At 41.2% G+C, this 19,803-nt stretch overlaps 1 protein-coding gene across 1 annotated transcript in view; it reads right to left on the reverse strand.

Moving 5' to 3' along the window:
• Positions 1-19,803, reverse strand: part of LOC108790332 (disks large homolog 2-like) — a 101,290-nt gene that overhangs the window by 41,660 nt on the left and 39,827 nt on the right. Inside the window, exons 7-8 of the mRNA XM_018560568.1 lie at positions 17,117-17,261; positions 11,485-11,626 (exon numbers count right to left, since the gene is read on the reverse strand). Of these exons, the coding sequence (XP_018416070.1) occupies positions 11,485-11,626; positions 17,117-17,261 (287 nt within the window). The remainder of the gene's footprint in view (positions 1-11,484; positions 11,627-17,116; positions 17,262-19,803) is intronic.

Consider the following 19,803-nt stretch of genomic DNA (forward strand, 5'->3'; position numbering starts at 1 on the left):
CAATCATAAAATATAGCATAGAAACATAAAAAGAAAATAATCTTAAATATATGGTTTTTCATGCAACGATGCCACATAAATCATCCCATTTTCTTACTTTAAAATATATGCATAGAAGTATTTAAAATTACCTAATGCAAATATTTTTTTTCCCCTAGCAATATTAAAAAAATACCACACTCAGTATTTGATTGTCTATCAATATAAATAATATTATTTTCAGCTATCAATGGCTATTAAGTGATATGACACCCATAAACACATTCAATGAAATGTTTTATTTGCATAAATTATCTTTTTTTTTTTCAATATTAAATACAAGCACCAACATTTTCCACAAAGGAAAATATTTCCATAATATAGTCGCACATTTTAATTACAATGAAAAATAAAAGCAAGAACATTTCATTTCATTACCATCAAGAAGTAGAAAACATAAAGCTGTGTCCATACACAGGCGTCAGCTTTACTATTGCACCAGCTGATTAAAGATGCTTTTCAAGTATGTTTCACGAGGCATTTTTTTTTCCCCATAGCTTTACCAAAGCAAACGTTGATTCGCAGTCGTCTTAAATACCCTCAAATGGTGCAATAGGCAAGCCGACATCTGTGTAGCATTAAGTGGTACAATTCAAGTTACTATGAATACAGACAAAAAAAAAACATTTCCACTGTAGACAGAATATAGTGATGGCTTATCAAAGGTATTAATCATGCAGCTTTAAACATCATCCTTTTATTTTTTTTCTATATAGAAACATTTCTATCATGCAATACACCTGATACAGTGAACTGGGAAAAAAATAAGCAACAACATTCATGACGTGGATATCGTATCGTGATTCAAAGCTCAGTTTTATTTGCAAAAAATAAAAAGGGATACAGCTTTCTTTTCAGTTGATTTTATTAAAAAAATTTTTTTAAATAAAAACATAATAGCTGTAATGTTTCTCATGTAATGCACATTGATGTAGAAAATCATATGCAACATGAAATGCTACAATTTTTTTTTTTTTAATGAACCTGTAATTTTTAGTTGGTAAATACATTATTACCCACTGTGAAGAAAGAACAAAGAATACAGAGTATTATTGTAAAATAAAAGTCTTAATTTACTATCAATTATAACCGCTGTGTATTAATGCCCTCATTCACACGAGAAAAGGCCGGCACGTACAGCTCCGTGCGGCGTGCACGGCCGTATCGCTCAGCTCCCGGGAAGGACAGGTGCTGCGTGTGATTAGTACGCAGCCCCTGTCCTTCTCTATAGGACTTCACGGCCGTACGCCGCCCTACGCTCACCCGCCCTGCACATCCGTGCGGGTGCGGGTGTTCGTACTCGTACACTGACAGGATGGATCCTGAGCCTGGACATCCGCACCCGTACGGACCTGCACTTGAGGTGAGCGTAGGGGGGCGTACAGCCACGTAGTACCAATGTTTCTCATGTAATGCACATTGATGTAGAAAATCATATGCAACATGAAATGCTACAATTTTTTTTTTTTTAATGAACCTGTAATTTTTAGTTGGTAAATACATTATTACCCACTGTGAAGAAAGAACAAAGAATACAGAGTATTATTGTAAAATAAAAGTCTTAATTTACTATCAATTATAACCGCTGTGTATTAATGCCCTCATTCACACGAGAAAAGGCCGGCACGTACAGCTCCGTGCGGCGTGCACGGCCGTATCGCTCAGCTCCCGGGAAGGACAGGTGCTGCGTGTGATTAGTACGCAGCCCCTGTCCTTCTCTATAGGACTTCACGGCCGTACGCCGCCCTACGCTCACCCGCCCTGCACATCCGTGCGGGTGCGGGTGTTCGTACTCGTACACTGACAGGATGGATCCTGAGCCTGGACATCCGCACCCGTACGGACCTGCACTTGAGGTGAGCGTAGGGGGGCGTACAGCCACGTAGTACCATAGAGAAGGACGGGGGCTGCGTACTAATCACACGCAGCACCTGTCCTTCCCGGGAGCTGCTTGGTACGGCCATGCACGCAGCATGGAGCTGTACGCGCCGGCCATTTCTAGTGTGAATGAGGCCTTATAGTCATTAATTCAGTTTACAAAATCATAATGCAAGAACTCCATCTGGACTGGGGAGAGGAGGGGGGCCCTATAATGTAGGAATATAATGTATGTAACAAAACATTTAACAAAATACAGGTTTACGGATAATTGATTTTCAGGACTTTATGCTAGAAAAGGCAGCTTTTGTCACACATACTTTTGGCACTCAACAGGCTAAGTGATGGATTGCACCTGAACAGATTTACTGTGACTTGCTTGGTAAAGGTAAGTGTGAATTATTATGGGCTGGAGTTAAATGTAAACGTTAAGATTAGAGCTTAAAGGAGAACTATGAGGTGAGTGATTTTCACTCATCCTCATAGTTCGAGCAGACTTGTGATAATGAAACTGTCACACGTCGGCTCAATAGATCGGGAAGGGAGGGGGCGGGCACAGCTGGCTCTGCCTCTAGATAGGCAGAGCCAGCTGTCACTCACGCAGCTGGGTGGATCTCGACAGCATTGTCGTCCCCGGTTGCGGTGGTCTCAGTATACCTCAAGCTGTAGCTTGCGATATACTGAGCTTTGGGTCACGGGTGGAGGTTAGTATATGTCCTCCCATGACCATTGCCCCATAGGTCTATATTAAGGGGTTGATATGCTAAAGACTGTTAGGCTGTTCACTTTGCATGGTCATCTTTATTTTTATGGTGAATTATCCTTTTGCTTAGTGATTGTGGTAAAGTTTCACTGTGAGAGCAGGGTGTGCCAACACTTTCCACCGCCTGAGGCACGGGGTGGACGGTGTTGGTTGTGCACAGTCTGGGGGGGAGGGTTGTTGGTTTAAAGGGGAGCACTTTATGGGAGGGGGGTGTGTGGATTGGTAAAAGGGAGTGCTGGAAGGGTGCCCATTCCGGGGAAGGGGTTTGGGGGCATGCTGGTGGTGCACATTGCCGGAGGGGGTGATGCACAGTACATCTGGCTTCGGGTCTGTCCGGCTTACTGACATCACTGGACATCACTCTTCTACCCCCTCGCACACAACACGTACCGTTTCCTTAAATTCGCTGGGCTGCTGAGAACCAAAGAAGCTGCCCTTTGTAAACTAGTCATTCAAGCCATTGACACTTCCCCTTTAGACCCTTCCCATGTAACCACACTAGTGATTGATGATTGGCAAAGTGCAGTCATATAGAGTGAGTCATGCAGAAGTTTTGGTCATAGCTCTAAAAGAGAGTGAAGATTAAAGTCACTGCCCACTGGCCTGTCAAGTATTAGTAAGTCTACTTTATAGGCCTAGTATTAAAGTGACACTAAACTCAGGAGTTAAATCTTAAAAATGCATTCCAGTACCTTATCTATAAACAACAATGTATCTTATTTGTGTATCACTCGGCTGTAGATCCTCCAATCATCTCTGAATTGGTGCTGACACTGTCCTTCCTTCTGGAGGGGGGCTACTTTTGTTCCCCATGGTCCCCGTGTGTGTTGTAAAGTAGTCACCGCTCCAAGCTCACTCCTGTAATGGACTACAATCTCACTACAACATTGTAAGCTAAACATGAGGTTGTAGTCCATCACAGGAGTGAGCTTGGAGCGGTGACTACTTTACAACACACACAGGGACCATGGGGAACAAAGGTAGCCCCCCCCTGCAGAAGGAAGGACAGTGTCAGCACCAATTCAGGGATGATTTCAGGATCTACAGCCGAGTGATACACAAAGAGCCTTTTTTGTTCATAGTTAATGACTAAGTTCACCTTTTGCAAAAATGAAAGAAATGCATATTTATTAACATATAAAAAAATAAATATGCATTTCTTTCATTTTTGCATTCAAGCCTGGAAAGCATTGCAACGGCGATCACTCAATCAGGGCTGCAGAGCTCAGGCTTTCGCACATTCTCTGCCAGGCAGAGCTCCTCCATAATGAGGTATAGAGTTCCAGTTAAGTGAGATAGGGAAGGAGGAAGGACGGCTTCCAGCATTAAATCATCTCATACAGCGTCCAGGTGTCCTCGCTCTGTTTAGATGTGGTAGAGCTGTCCTTATTCCCCTCCAGCCGTCCTTCCCCGTCTCTCCTAACTGAAACTCTGTGGGGTTGATTTACTAACCTTTTAAACACGCCACGAACGTGTATACACCTCTGTAGTGTGTTCCCTCCCAGCATGATCTATGGGAGGAATCGAAACACCTTTGTAGTGTGTACACACCCAGCAGGTGTGTTGTGCAAAGCCCTGCAATGAATTGCAAGGTAATGTGGTGTAAATTAGCTCTATGTTATGTTGCTTGCGTTGATGAATGCAAGGAATGTAAATGCATGAGCTAACCATTTTTGTCTAAACTGTGAAGCAGCATTATATATGCATCATGTGCATGATTTTTCCATATATGGCATTAGTGGAAATATGCTTTTAGAGACTTTTTGGTTGATAAATACGTTTTGCTGTGTGAAAATCACACACACCTGGTGTGTGTGTGTGTTTAGGTTAGTAAATCACCCCCTGTATCTCAGTATGGAGCTCTGCCTGTATGAGAATGTGCTGAAGCCTGAGCTCTGCAGCCCTGGTCGAGTGATCACTGTTGCGGTGCTTTCCAGAATGCAAAAATGGAATAAATGCATATTTAAAAAATTATATTATTAAATATGCATTTCTTTAATTTTTGCAAAAGTTGGACTTAGTCTTCAAGTTACTTGGATGTATTTTTAAGGTTTAACTCCTGAGTTTAGTGTCACTTTAATGTCTTTTTTTTTTACAGGCTGCCGCTAGATTAATTTTTCCAGTATAGTGGGAGGGTCACTAAGATTCTTTCCCTTGTTTTATATTATATCTTAACTATTTTGCAATGCATAAAATGTATGTTTTAAAGTGTAATAGTCTTTAGTGCTTAAATGACTACAAATATATGCAAATGTGTTAAGAACCAAAGAATGAATGTGTTACTTTAACAAACTCTAACTAGTATTTTAGGAATAGGATAAGACAGGAAAATTATTGTCTTAAAGTTTTTCTTAGTAGTATAAATCATTCTTGATTATATCACCTTATATATTACAACTTTCAAATATTGGGGCAGATTACTTAAAGTTATTAAACCCTCTGCATGTTTTTGCATATATCTACTGCTAGCAAGCAGTAGATATATGCAAAAACTAAAAAAAAAAAAAAAAAAACCTTTACAACCAGGTTTAAACTTACCTGTGTCTTTGCCGTGCGCTCCAGTCCGAACATCTGAAGAGTCTCGGGCGGCTCCGCAAAGCATCTTGGGGCGGGCGCATGCGCAGTTCAGATGTTCGGCCGGGAGACGAGGAGAGACACAATGTAAGTCTATGGACGGCGTGCACCCGCACAGACTCCGTGGGACATGAGAGAAGAGGAGGATAGAGAAGTCAGCGCTGGATCAGAGACCCGCACCAGCGCTGGAGGGACAGCTGAAAACTACACTAAAGAAGATGATGATCGGATTAACAGGCATGATTTAAGGTAAGTTCTTACACCAGCATTGGGGGGGAGGGGGGGAATTAGCCTTTAATGTCACTTTAAAATTGAAAAAAAGTTTAAAAATAAATAAAATAATGGAAGCAATCAAGAATAGTTAAAATGACTTTAGTGCCTTTCTCTATGAATCAAGGAAACACCACATCATTATTAGGATATCAAATAATCCTTTACACAAAAGTAAATGTCATATAACACATTTTCACAAAGGAGAATTTTGCAGCTCGACTATACTTGCCTTCTTAGCATCACATTGTGCTTATAAAAATACTCTTCTGGTTAATATTTTAGAACAAAAATATTAAAATGCAAAATGATCAGCTAAGCTATCATGCCCATGTGGTTGTTACAGTTTGTGTCCATATTACAGTTTTTACATATATTAAAAGATAAATGTGAACAGATAGTATATGCCTTAAAACGTTTAAGGATATTAGTTATGCCAAGATACAATTTAAAAATAGTTTATTGGTATAGGGAGTCTCCATAATATTCCTGACGGTATGAGTTAGAGCAGCCAAAAGGGATTTTTTTTTTTTTTTATGACGGCAAGAATGGACAACCACATCAATGGAAATTGAGGTAAAGTCAACAAAGCAATGCAAATGCACTGTGGGTGAATTTAAAATCTGCAGGCCATCCCGATTCTTCACAGCATACAACTCAACAAACATGGTTTTAGTAGAAATGGTAAAGAATCCAAGATTTGGAAGTGCATGGTTACATCAAGCCCTGTCCGTTGAGGAGTCTCCTTGTGGGTCTTTGATTTTAAAATCTACTACCAAAAAAATAAAAATGTATCACAGGAGCATGATAATCAATAGCAAGTACACAGTAAAACACATTGAGCTTCTTTGATTAATAAAAAAATATATATACATCTTTGTTTCAGTAGCAAATTTGTGAAAATTTGGGACTGCAATCTGTTTCACGAGCCACTTGAGCCACGAAATTGATTAATTTAGTCACCCAACACTCATTGATCTTCCTAATATTTATCTATACAATATATGCTTTATTTTTATTATATACAACCATGGGACTGATTTATAAATGAAGCAGTGCTTATACTGGCCTGCGGTATTCACATCAAACATATCATCTGATTCTGGACAAGCCTAAACTCAAAACATTATTTTTTTTATTTTTGGATAGAGTAGGAAATAGAACCTCCCTGAAGTTTTCATTGCTCTCTGTGTCTACTCCTGTGAGATTCATCCTGATGACCCTCTGCATTCATTGTGATGACCCTCTCTATTCATCCTGATGACCCTCTCTATTCATCCTGATGACCCTCTCTATTCATCCTGATGACCCTCTCTATTCATCCTGATGACCCTCTCTATTCATCCTGATGACTATTATCACTTGGGCTTAAAAGTGATGGAAAATCCCCTAAAATTGTGACATATTTCCTCTCTTTCTGTTGTATCTCCGGAACAAGAAGTGAAGTGAAATCTTCCCAATGGGACACAGATCGGATCCTAACCATTTGCTACTACATCCAAAAATAAAAAAAAACAAAAACTTTTGGCTTTACATAAACTTTAATTGACCTAAATCTGACTAAATGCTTGAACCCAATGTCGGACGGTGTATGTTTTTAATATAGGCCCCTGTGTATTTTGAGAATTTAATTTTTAACTTACAGTTCAAAGAACTTTAATATAATGTTGTTTATAAATTAGGCTGTGTTTAATATGTCTGTGAAGGTTCTCATTCATCCAGGTCATGGTATATCTGTAAAAAAATAAGTCAAGGCAACTGGACTTGCTGTATTTCTCTTGAAGACCATTTACTGGTTTTCACTGGTTCTAAAAAAACATCACATCCCTGTCTGCTTTAAACCCAGCAATACACTGAGGCAACAACTGGTTCACCCAAAAGACCCAACGCCAAAGCACAAGATGAACAACATTGTGTATGCAGTCCAGTGCAGTGAGGAGTGCTCAGAATTGTATGTCGGTGAAACAAAACAACAGCTACACCAGCGTATAGCACAGCATAGAAGAGCCAAACCTTCTGGTCAGGATTCAGCAGTGTACCTACATCTAAAAGGAAAAAAGGTCACTCCTTTGAAGACAGTCAAGTACACATCCTAGACAGGGAGGAGGACTGGTTTAAAAGAGGTGTGAAAGAGGCCATTTATGTAAAAATGGAGACGCCAAGCTTGAATAGAGGTGGGGGTGGGGTGGGTGGGATTGAGACATCTATTGTCTGCCACATACAAAGCTGTTTTAACACCTCTCTCTGGGCAGGTTAATAACACCTCCTAGACTCCAATTATGCAAATGAACACCTGGTTGTGACTAACAGATTATGTCATTCTGAATTAAGAAAGCTGGTTGGATGACCAGTGAAATGTCTTCAAGAAAAATACAGCAAGTCCAGTTGCCTTGACTTATTTTGTACAGATATGTGTAATATGGTTGTGAACAAAATATATATATTTTTTTTCTACTGTAACCATATCTTGGCTCAGCCCCTGTACCACATGGTATCGTGCATAATGTAGCCCACCTAAAAAATGTCTGCATCAGACTGTTAACCTTCAGAAGTATTTCCTTTTTTTTCAAGACAGCCATGAAATCCCAAGGAGGGAAGCAAATTCTAGAACTGTTTAGTGGTGCACACAATAAAACTGGTTGGTTTTGCCCACTATCATTTCATAAAGAAACAACGCTAACATCCGCACTCTATTTATTTATAAAAAGCAGGAATACGGCAATGTGTTATATTGTATAATTCATAAATGAATTCACGCAAAAGTGAAATAAAAAGAGCAGAGTAACATTTTAAATAAGCACTGTACCAAATTACCATACTATATGTATTAAGCTTAATTAGGAAGTAGAGAAAGATTATGCCAAACTCAGTGTCAACCAAACAGACCATTATCCACCAGTTTCATTACCACTGAAAATCTCATTTCCAGTTAGTTGACAAGGGTACTCACACAGTTGAACTCTGTTGACCTTAACTCCAATTTACTTTTGATTTGTAATTTAAAAAAATTCACAGAGAAGGTACAGTAGTAGATCACAGGCGTGTTTCTGGTGGATGTAAAATTGTTGAATACCCTGCTGGCTTTTTAAAACATTTTTTGGGTCATTAAGAAAATGTCTTATTGGAAAACACCATGCGAGCACTTATTGCTGAAGACAATACAAAGCCTGCAAGGAAATAATGAAATGCTTGTTGAATTCTCTGTAAACCTTCCAGCACTGAACACTATGGGGTTGATTTACTAACCTTATAAACACACCACGAGCATGTATACACCTCTGCAGTGTGTTCCCTCCCAGCATGATCTATGGGTGGAATCTAAACACCTTTGTAGTGTGTACACACCCAGCAGGTGTGTTGTGCAAAGCCCTGCCCTGAATTGCAAGGTGATGTTGTGTAAATTAGCTCTACATTGTGTTGCTTGCGTTGATGAATGCAGGAATGTAAATGCATGAGCTAACCATTTTTGTCTAAACTGCCAATGCAGCATTATATATGCATCATGTGCATGATTTTTCCATATATGGCATTAGTAGAAATATGCTTATAGAGACTTTTTGGTTGATAAATACACTTTGCTGTGTAAAAATCACACGCACCTGGTGCGTGCGTGTGTTTAGGTTAGTAAATCACCCCCTATGAGTGAGTTGAGCTGGACACTTGCAGAGATCTCTCCAATAGGGTGCCAAAAAGACATAAATAAGAAGCCAGTGGGCAAGTTAACATGTCTACGTTCACCAGAACATCAGCACCAATTTTGGATAGATCTTTTTTCTGAAGGCTTTGATTATGAACTTCAAAGATCCCTCACAAAGAAGAACTATCCATAGTTAAGTTTCCAGTAACAGTTTTGTTAAACTAGTAAATATTACCTGTGTTACATATGTAAGGACTGGTAATCTGGTAAAGGGCTCAAGGCCCCATTCACGCCGGATCCGTTTTTCAACGGATGTCATCGGATGCCAACGGACGGTAACCCAAAAAATGAATGGGTGTGAATGGGACCAGTTCACATTGCTTCATTCTATTCTTTTGAGTTACGTTGTGCTGAGAAAAAACAAAACGTAAAGCATGCAGTACTTTTTTTTCACCGCAACATAACGCAAGGGATCCGGTGTGAACTAGCCCCATTCACACCTATTCATTTTCTGTTGGCATCCATTGAGAAATGGATCGCAATGCAATGGATCAGAAGGAAATCAGAAGGCACAATTGCAAGTCAACATACCCTCCGTTGACTTACGATTACCTTCCGATTTTGGTGTGAACGGTCCCTACAGGCAATGAGTGTGCAGTATCTTATACGGTTCCTGTGATTTTTGAAGGTGATAACCAAATCACAATAGAACACTGATGCATGTGACTCAGAGCTCAGTCCAGGCAGTGGAAGGAATCCAACACATGTGCAATCAATGCACAATGACCCTTAAAAGTTTTCTGTGTTGGGCTACACAATGATTACCCAGTAGGCAAAAACATAAAAAAAAAACTATAAGGTTAAAGTTACCATAGTTTCATTTTGGATACCCAAAATACTGTATATATAATACTGTATATCTACACAAATATTGAGGACAACTGCTCCAGATTTCGTCTGCTTTCGTCAGTTTTGATAAATTCATGTGAATTTAACTCATGTGAAAAGCCTGTTGCCATGTTGATGTGATTCTAATAAGCAAGGGGAGGAGACTGGCAGAGAAAGTTCATGTAAGTAAAATAAATGTTGCACAGACAGGCTGTATCCATCACTCTCTGTTCAATAAAAAAAACTAATGTTGTGGGTAGAGATTTATTTGAGGTTATTTGCCATTTTTTAAAGGTTCTTCAGCTTAATGATACACCTGAGTTGTCTTAATTAAATTACAACATGTGATTCCACTTTTTACAGGATATTAACTAAAAAATAATAATTGGCAGAGGTTAAAAACTGAAGCCTCTTGCCCACCTTGGACCTCTATGCCCTGAGATACAAACAGTTTGAGGACCTTTTATCATCCACACTTTGAAGTCTATTTATAGATGTTTTCACACAAGCTGTGATTGGTTGCTATAGTCAACAATACTATTGTTTTACTTTGTGCTTGTTTCATAAGTCTTCTTTTTTCCCCATTTAACCTACATTTTAAAGGCCACCATGTGATTAGAGATTTTGAAGAAAATTGTTCCAATATTTTATCCGACCATTAAATATTTTGAAACATTTTTCCATATGAAATACCAAGAATATTAGACTTTAACGACATGCTCTGTTGGATTAATTTAATTAATTGTTCCCCATGTAGCAATCTGTTCCGCCTATCCCCAAAGACTTTTTTATCCCATCGTTTTTCAGAACTTGTCAACTTCTTCCACTGTTGAAATTTCACACCACAAAAAAAAACCTGTAGCTTTGAATACTAAATGATAGAATTCAGGACATTTTGTTCAATTCATACTATAGATTTTTGTTCACTATCTATACATATGAAGATTAGCATAAGCCATGGGTGGACAAGTGAATGTCAACTTGAACAGCAAGCCAATGAAACCTATGAACCAGCAGATGTTTTAGGAGCCAGGAAAGAATCTTATACTGGCAAAACAAAAGGCTTAAAAAACAAGCTGGTTCTGGATTCTGGCTTTTGTCCGACCCTGGTGCAACTTATGCTAACATATTCCTTGGACCAGCCAAAAACTTGATTATTATTGACCCATAGTTTCTCTTGGAAGTAACGGAGAAAGCCAGAGTAACGTTCCTAAGTTTATTTCAGCAAGTTACAGTGCATCCCAATAAATAAAGCACACACAGTACTGTAAAGCTTGTAGGACATTCAGCAATTCCTCAAAGTATAAGTCCACAGCGGGAAAAAAATCATTACAACGTCTATGGCAGTCTAAGGAGGCGTCCTCCCCACACAGTGATACTGACGCTACAAGGCAGCTTGTGTTAAAAATAAAACATATGTAAGACGTTTTCTGACCTGGTGTAGTCATCCTCCACAAGCATGTGCTTTGGGATAGGAGAATATCTTCCTGGGGAGATTGGAGCCAGAGGACTCTTGTATTCCAGTGTGCCATTGTTAGCGCTGCTGAGGATGTGACTTTCCAGAGGTGGAGAATATGCTGTGATAAAAGATAAACGTGTTATCCTGGGGCTCACATTGAAAGTGGACCTTAGAGTCCACCGTAAGTTGGCATTAGATATTTATTCTTTAAGGTTGAGTGCATGCATCGGAGGTACTCTATAGCGTAATACAGGTATTTATTACCTCTCACAGAGAGCACATTGAAACATTTTTGAAAAATGATATTGTTACTATTTTTGTGACATGACCCAACTCCGGGCACAAGAAAAAAAATTGCTATTGCAGTGGACTCCCCCGTGCTACAAGGGTTAAATTATTATCATTATTATTATATAGGATTTATATAGTGCCAACAGTTTGATGAGCGCTTTACAACATGTGGGAAGACAGTACAAGTACAATACAATACCATACAAAAGGATTAGAGGACCCTGCTCACGAGAGCTTACAATCTACAATGAGGGGCAAGTGATATAGAAGGTAATACTTGTGAGGGGTGTGCTGATTGTAGGAGTAGATGTACAGGTTTTAAGAGGAGGTGAAATAGGCTTCACTGAAGAGGTGACTTTTCAAGGAATGCCTAAGGCAGCGGTTCTCAACCTGTGGGTCGGGACCCCTTCGGGGGTCGAATGACAATTTGCCCGGGGTCGCCGGGAGTCTCCCACTATTAGATCGCTATTAGATTATCATCATTATTATTAATAATAACAGCTGACACCCTCGGCTTGTGTTATATGGTTTGCCATTTTAGCTGTTACAACAGTGGTTCTCAACCTGTGAGTCGCTGTGTGATTTCTGCTGTGCTCGGTGAGAGTCCTCCTCAGCCCTCTCCTAGCGCAGCAGTGTCAGTTCTCCCGCCACGCCTCCAGATGTCGCTGCAGCAGCCGCGTCAACCCTAAATTTTACCGTTGGGGGTCACCACAACCTGGCAAATGTTACCAAGGGGTCCCGGCCCTAGAAAGGTTGAGAACCACTGGCCTAAGGGCAGACAGATTTGGAGGTAGGTGGATAAGGTTGTTATAGGGAGTTCCAGAGGATGGGAGAGACTCTCAAGTCCTGGAGGCAAGCGTCGGAGGAGGTGATGAGGGAAGCTAGACAACAGGAGGTCTTGGGAGGAGTGGAGAAAGCGGGTTGGGTGATATCTTGAGATGCAGAGGTATTTTGAATTGTATGCATTGCGCTATTGGAAGCCAGTGGAGTGATTGGCAGAGAGGGTCGGCGGCCACTAAGAAGTTGGTGAGTTGAATGAGTCTGACAGCAGCATTCATGATAGGCTGGAGGAGGGGGGTGGCCTGTTTAGGGGTAGGCCAACAAATGAAATGCTCACTATATTTAAGGGTAGAGTAATAAGGTATAATAATTACCTTAGTCCTCACTCTTGCATGTGCGCCTCATCTATGCACATAGGCCTCCAAACCCTCCTCCGTATAGCACTCCAACCTGCGATCCCACGCTGACCTCCTCACATACAATGCAGAACGTACAGTCCTGAAATGTAGTGATGCCAAGGGACTGCCCACAACCCAGAGTGTCATGAAGAAGAGGTTAGCTTCGGAGTGAGGAATACAGTAACTTATACAGTCACTTCCTCTACTCCCCAGAGTTAGCATGCATTCAATCCCTTCAGTGCGGGTGGAAGGGGGGCACCGCAAGTATTTTTTCTATCCCAGAGTTGGGCTTCAAAAAAATTTCCACTACTTACCAGTAATGTCAAATTTCCAGGTCTTTCTCAGGTTGCAGAAGCTAAAGGGGTTCACATGGGTCATCGGTGATGAAAACGTGTTGCAGCTTGGAAAGTTAATTTGGTTTCATCTTTTAACTGTACGGCTATTTTCCCTCATATTTATGTGCACTTATAATTACAGGCATTTTTATTTATCCATTCAACATTATCTAACCCAGGAGTAGGCAAACTCCATCCGTCCGACCGTGGTGCAATTACAAATCCCATTAGGCATTGCAGGACCCTGAGGGCAACAGGCATGACTCCCAGAGGCAGATGCATGATGGGATTTGTAGTTTTACCACAGCTGAGTTTGCCTGCCCCTGGTCTGTACCCTCCTGTTTTACCAATGAGTAAACAGTAAACTAAGAGTACTTGCCTATGTACCTTTGTTTGCACTGCAGGAGAAAATTAATCCATTGAGCGGATTTGCCATTTGCTTGTACAGCATCCTTTCCTTGAATATTATAGGGTTTGATTTACTACGGGCAAATACGCTGTTCACTTCGCAAGGGAATTTTCCATTTAGCTTAGTAAGTGATGTGAAGTTCTGCTGACTTCCATTATCCAATCACGTGCAAGCAAAAATCCATTGTTTTATACATTTTTCTGCATGTGATTCGGTATTCGTTGCTAAGTGAAATTTCACCACATTCACTAAGCTAAGGGGAAATTCCATTGCAAAGTGCAAATTTCCTGGCGAAAAAGAACAGCCGATCTGCCTTTAGTAAATTAAGTCCTTTTTCTTTATAATGATGTTTGGAGCATAAGCAGACATTACCTTCAAAGAATAATGTATGTCAAAATGATCTGTAGCGTCTTCTGCTATGTCGCTATTAAATTTAGTGTTATATCTAGACTGTAGTCAGTCTGGATGCTGATTGCTCTGAGATTTGCAGGTTTCCCTAAAGGTGCCCATACACTGCACGATTCTCGTACAATAATAGCGGGTGATCCCACGATTGTGCAGTAATCGGCAGGTGTATGGGCAGCGTGCGACCTCATCTGCTGTACGGTCGCACGACTTTCGTCTTCCTAGCACACTGGAAAACCTGCCGAAAATCATATGATTTTCGGCGGGTTGGCAGCGTGCTCGGCAGCACTGCACGCTCAGCATTGCAATGCGGGGAGGGCTTGCGATGATCGCAAGTACGATCTGCCTGTACAAGATGGGCAGGTCGTACGAAATATTAATGACCTTACGAAAGTCGTGCGATGGTTGTAAGGTGTACGGCCACCTTAACTCTGGTAGATTGATTGATTCTACCTGTTGGTTGGGGTCTCAGTATACAGTGTGGGAGGATTAATCCTCAGATTATGAATATGCAACCGACTCTGACCAATCCCTGAGCAGGCTCACTCAGAGGTGTAGCTGAAGGAACGCGATAAATATTTGGGAACACTTTCCAGAACTCTCTCTCCCCTGGGGCCTTCCCTGGGAGGAGGTCTGTGTGCTACAGGATGCTTGGTCTAGGCCCAGCATGTGGTAGATGGCCAAAGATGCTACAGAAAGGAAACCTGATGAAAGCTGGGCTGGAGGAAGAATCTGCTTACTGAGGAGTGTTGCAGAGGAGCTGGGGAGAGCTGCCGTCTGGACCCTGTAAAAGATCCCTCATCCTATACTCGGATATTATGCAGAAGAGAAGCCAGTTGGTGCACTAAGTCGTGTGCCTGTTCTCCCTCAGAGTCTTGGACTGTTCCTGTCTGTTCTCTGGTACTACAATCTATTCTGGTCACTCTCATAGGACCTGTTGCTACCTGTTACTATTGCTGTTTCTAATAGAGAAGACACTGTCCTCCATTTTTGTTACTCGGATTTCCTGCAACCCTAACCCTCTCTCCTAGTTATTACAAAGCAATAAATACTAAAAAGACCCTACAACTCGAGCCTGCTCTATCCTAGAAGTGTCGGTATTGCTGGAGCTAAGGAAAAGGGCCGGTGGCTGGCAAAACAGGTAGGAGAACCTAATTCATATCCTTACAGGGTAGAGCCAATCTCAGCTTTCACAGGAAAGTTGGGATAAGTATATACGCTCCTTATCTCTGATCTACTGATTGTTACAACATGCTGTAAGGTAACCAGGGCTACTGCACATGTGCACGGCCCCTTTTTTCATACCATAGGAAAACGGACACCTGCGTGCACATCGGGATGTACGCGCACTGGCGTGCTAATCTGGCGCACAGGAAGTGATGTAGTACCTCTGAATTGATCTCCCTATTTAAAGCAAGCACAGCCTGGGCTTAATTGCTGGATGGTCTTTCAGATGTTCCCTGTGATCCTGTTTGCTCTGCCTGTTACTGCTCCTGCATCTTGACCCAGATTGAACATGACTGCTCCTTACTGCTGCCTGCCTTCTGAGCTTGGAATTGTTACTGGACCTTGCCTCTGCCTCATCCCTTGTACTTTGCTGCCCGACTGGTGTGACCGCTGGCTTTTCTTACCTCGATTCTGCCTACTGCTCTGGTACCCTGCTGTCCGCCTGGTGTGACCTCGGCTCTGCTTTACCCGATCCTGATTCTGGACTTCTACCTGGCAGTGTTGCCCCATACACTGGCACCCATGCTGCTTGCTGTTTCTTAAGCTCTGTTCCCATCCTCAGAGTTTGGGGGACACATAGTGCAAGGGGAGCCTCCGTATCCAACCAGTCTCCAGCCAGGTACGTGTTACATACACTGATGGTAACCTCTGCTTATGCATTCTTTCATTACAGACTTGATCTGCCCACATTGTTAAGACGGACTTACTTTTAGAAGGTAATAGGGATAGTCTTGTGAAATGCACCAACCTTATAGGGAACCTAACTCTGACTTCTCCTTCTGCAAATACTACTTGCTTAGCTGTTGACCCTCTAGCTTTGAGTATACAGAAAAGGACTCCTGATTTTTTGGCTGACTCAGGTGCCTTTAGCTTGCATTTGTAATCAGTTTGAGACGGTTCTCTATGTTTCTTTGCAGTTGCAGTTGACCTGCAATTGACCTAAGCTGCACCAAGCTGCTTTTGCATTCCTATTGTCTTGCATGAGGAGAAAAGCAGTTATGACATGAACAAAAGTTGCTGTACATACTGTAGGCCCTTAAGAGTGTTAAGGTCTCTGATGTTGCCAGGATGATACAACGAATGTCCCATGAATGCAAGTACTTTAAAAGGGTGCTCCACTCTTTGCCCGTCAAGGCTGAAAGCAATGTGTATCTAAGGATGGAGCAATTTACTGGCTGGAAAAAGCAAATCAGCGATCCTCATTAGGGCACAATTGGAGGGAATTTCTACTACACTGATGAAAGAAGAATACTCCTCTACAGCCAATGAGAGCCTTCTTCCTAAAAAGTGGTTCTCATTGGTCAACTGACCGCGTGGGTCTCTATGTTTCTTCGCAGGTGCAAAATTGATCGACTAAGCTGCACCAAGCTGCTTTTGCATTCCTATTGACTTGCATGAGGAGAAAAGCAGTTATGACATGAACAAAAGTTGCTGTACATATTGTAGGCCCTTAGAGTGGTGTGCTCCGCTAAAGCCAACAAGAGCCTTCTTCCTAAAGGGCTTCTTATTGGTCACCTGACCGTGCTGACCAATGAGTGCTTGCGAAATTTGAAATACATACCGCAGGGCTGCAATCCCAAGTATAGATATATTACACCGGCAGCCGTGGAGGGGAAGGAGAGACCGTTGACAGGTACGAGCGGTTGGGGGGGGGATTGGTGGGGGCAACTCCATTTTTGCACATTCACCTGGGAAACTAAAATTACCCTTTAACTAACTGATTAGTCTGAATATAATGTCATTACATTCCATAAAGTACTTACAATGAGTGATATCCGGAGGTCCATAAGGATCCGTCATATATATTGTTGTGGGTTTCCCTACTTTTATGTAAACTACATCTGACGTGTTCTTCAGAATCGCTACAGCTTCTTCATGTGTCACTTCTTCTAAACAGTAATTGTTAACCTTAAAGACAAGAGATAAAAGAAAAAAAATTATTAAGTCTCTGCATGCTATTTCTAAAATGGCATCTTAAGACAGATGCAAGACATCATTTTTAAACTATTTCTCTTATGCTGGGCATACACATAATGACAATTGATGGTTTTAAATGATCTTTCACAAACGATCATTTGACACAACAAAGAAATATGGTGTCGGCTGAATTTGTTGGGATTTTTTTGCCAGGAACTTCATGTATTTATTGAACTGCCCATTTTGTGGAATCAATTTCTCAAAGAGAAAATGTTTTTATTGCATTGATTATGAAGAGATTATGGAGATTCCTCAGCTGTGTGTAATATTTTGCTGTTGTATGTTAGACTTGTGCGCCATCAAAAAATTTGTTCTGTTTCGTTTCGGAATATCCGTTATTTCGTATTTCGTAACTGAACTCAATTCGGATTCGTACGAAATACGAATTTTCATTAGTGGCGGTTATATTTTCGTAACTTTACGTACATTCGTTATGATGAAGTTAAAAAGCAAAATACCTTTGTTAATATTGGAGTGGTAGTTGTTTTTTTATCCGAAATACGAATTCCGTTAACGGATTCCGTATTCCGAATTCCGTATTTCGGACTTTAAAAAAAAAAACTACCATCAACTCCAATATAAATGTACTTTGCTTTTTAACGTTAATATTACGAATGTTCGTAATGGAACGAAAATACGTCAACGGAATTTCGTATTTCCTGCCTGTATTTGTAATGCAACTCTCAGCAGCAGAAGAGAACCTCTGATTGGTCAACCAAAACGAAATACGAATTCCGTTAACGGATTCCGTATTACGAATTCCGTATTTCGGAATAAAAAAAAAAAACTACCATGAACTCCAATATAAATGTACTTTGCTTTTTACCTTCAATATAACGAATGTTCGTAACGGAACAAAAATACGTCAACGGAATTTCGTATTTCCTGCCTGTGTGTGTAACTGTGTATTGTAATGCATCAGCAGCAGCGGATCCGTATCTCGGATTAAAAAAAAATCTTGTCATGCTGTTCAACCTCATTTACAGGGGTAATATTAGTTCCTGTTTCAAAGAAATTCGGATCCGAAATTCGTTAACGGAATTTCGTGTATTTCGGATATAATTCGGAAACTGCCATTCGGATTTCGGATGCTCCGAAATTCGGAATTTCAGGAAAATTCGTACGAATTTCGATTCGTAACGAAACGAATCGCACATGTCTATTGTATGTAGAACATCCAGGAATAAAAATTGTGCCCTGAAAAATCCTTTGCCTTGAATTCCTTCTGAAAAATAGCTGTGCACTTTCTGATGTGACTGTGCCTAGGCCCTTGTTTGCTTATAGCCATATACCTAGATATCTGCAGTGTGAGATCTAAGGCACTTCTGCCTCTGTTTCCTAGTTTTACTAGATTTATTGATATTGCTACTGTGCTGCTCAGTTGGGATGAGTTTACTTCAATGTGTAAGCTACACGGGCCTCCCAAATCAGCTGACCATAAACATAGGGGCAGGATGCTTCTGTTGGCGTCATTTACGTTATATGCCCATGTTATAATAGAAGTCACCAGCACTCGATGATGTGTGCAAGAAGTAAAGCACTTTCTATTAAATTGTCACATGCGTCATACAGCCAACGTTTTGGGGCCACACAGGGTCCCTTCTTCAGGGCGACATAGTGAGGTCACTGTCGCCCAGAAGAAGGGACCCTGCGTGGCCCCGAAACGTTGGCTGTATGACGCATGTGGCGATTGAATAAAAAGTGTTTTACTTCTTGCACACATCATCGAGTGCTGGTGACTTCTATTATGGACTGTATCTGACACGGCGCCATTCGTGTTGTCACTTCAAGCACCAACCTTTCATCCAAGGTCTGTATGCTGTATGGAGTGCAGGTGATTTCGTTTTATCGATTATATGGCAATGTAAAGGTGCCCATACACCTTACGACCATCGCAAGACTTTTGTCTTGCACATGTCAATTACCTAATATAGCCATGTAGCCATATATGGTCAATAACATCAATGCACCCCATCCTTTGCTTACATTAAGTTGTACCGTGTTTCCCCGAAAATAAGACACTGTCTTATATTTTTTTTTTGGCTCAAAAAAACACACTAGGTCTTATTTTCGGGGTAGGTCTTATTTTTTTTTAATTTACAACAATCCACACTTATTCTTGTACAACAGTCTACATGTATTCATGTACAAAAATATGGTGATCAGGGCAATCAGGGTTGCCGTACCTTTCCAAGAGCAATTTGCTAATCAATTGCTGGCCAGAATGAGCGAAGCGCTCTTTCACTATCAATTCCTCACTGGCGGAGTGCATTTGGTATCAATCCGCCTGTGACAGGAGCCGGCGCTATAGAGGCGGCATCGGCTCATGCGGCTCTGCTCCCTCCGGTGCCGCCTTGCTTCCTCTAGCGCTGGCTTCGTTGGCACCGCTGATTCTCTACCACATCTCTTCAAGTTCCCCTTATGCCACCACCGTCGCTGGGAATGGTCACAACTAGGTCTTATTTTAGGGGTA

This window comes from Nanorana parkeri, unplaced genomic scaffold (assembly GCF_000935625.1).
Source record: "Nanorana parkeri isolate BGI_ZX_2015 unplaced genomic scaffold, ASM93562v1 scaffold466, whole genome shotgun sequence".
In the NCBI taxonomy this organism is placed as follows: domain Eukaryota; kingdom Metazoa; phylum Chordata; class Amphibia; order Anura; family Dicroglossidae; genus Nanorana; species Nanorana parkeri.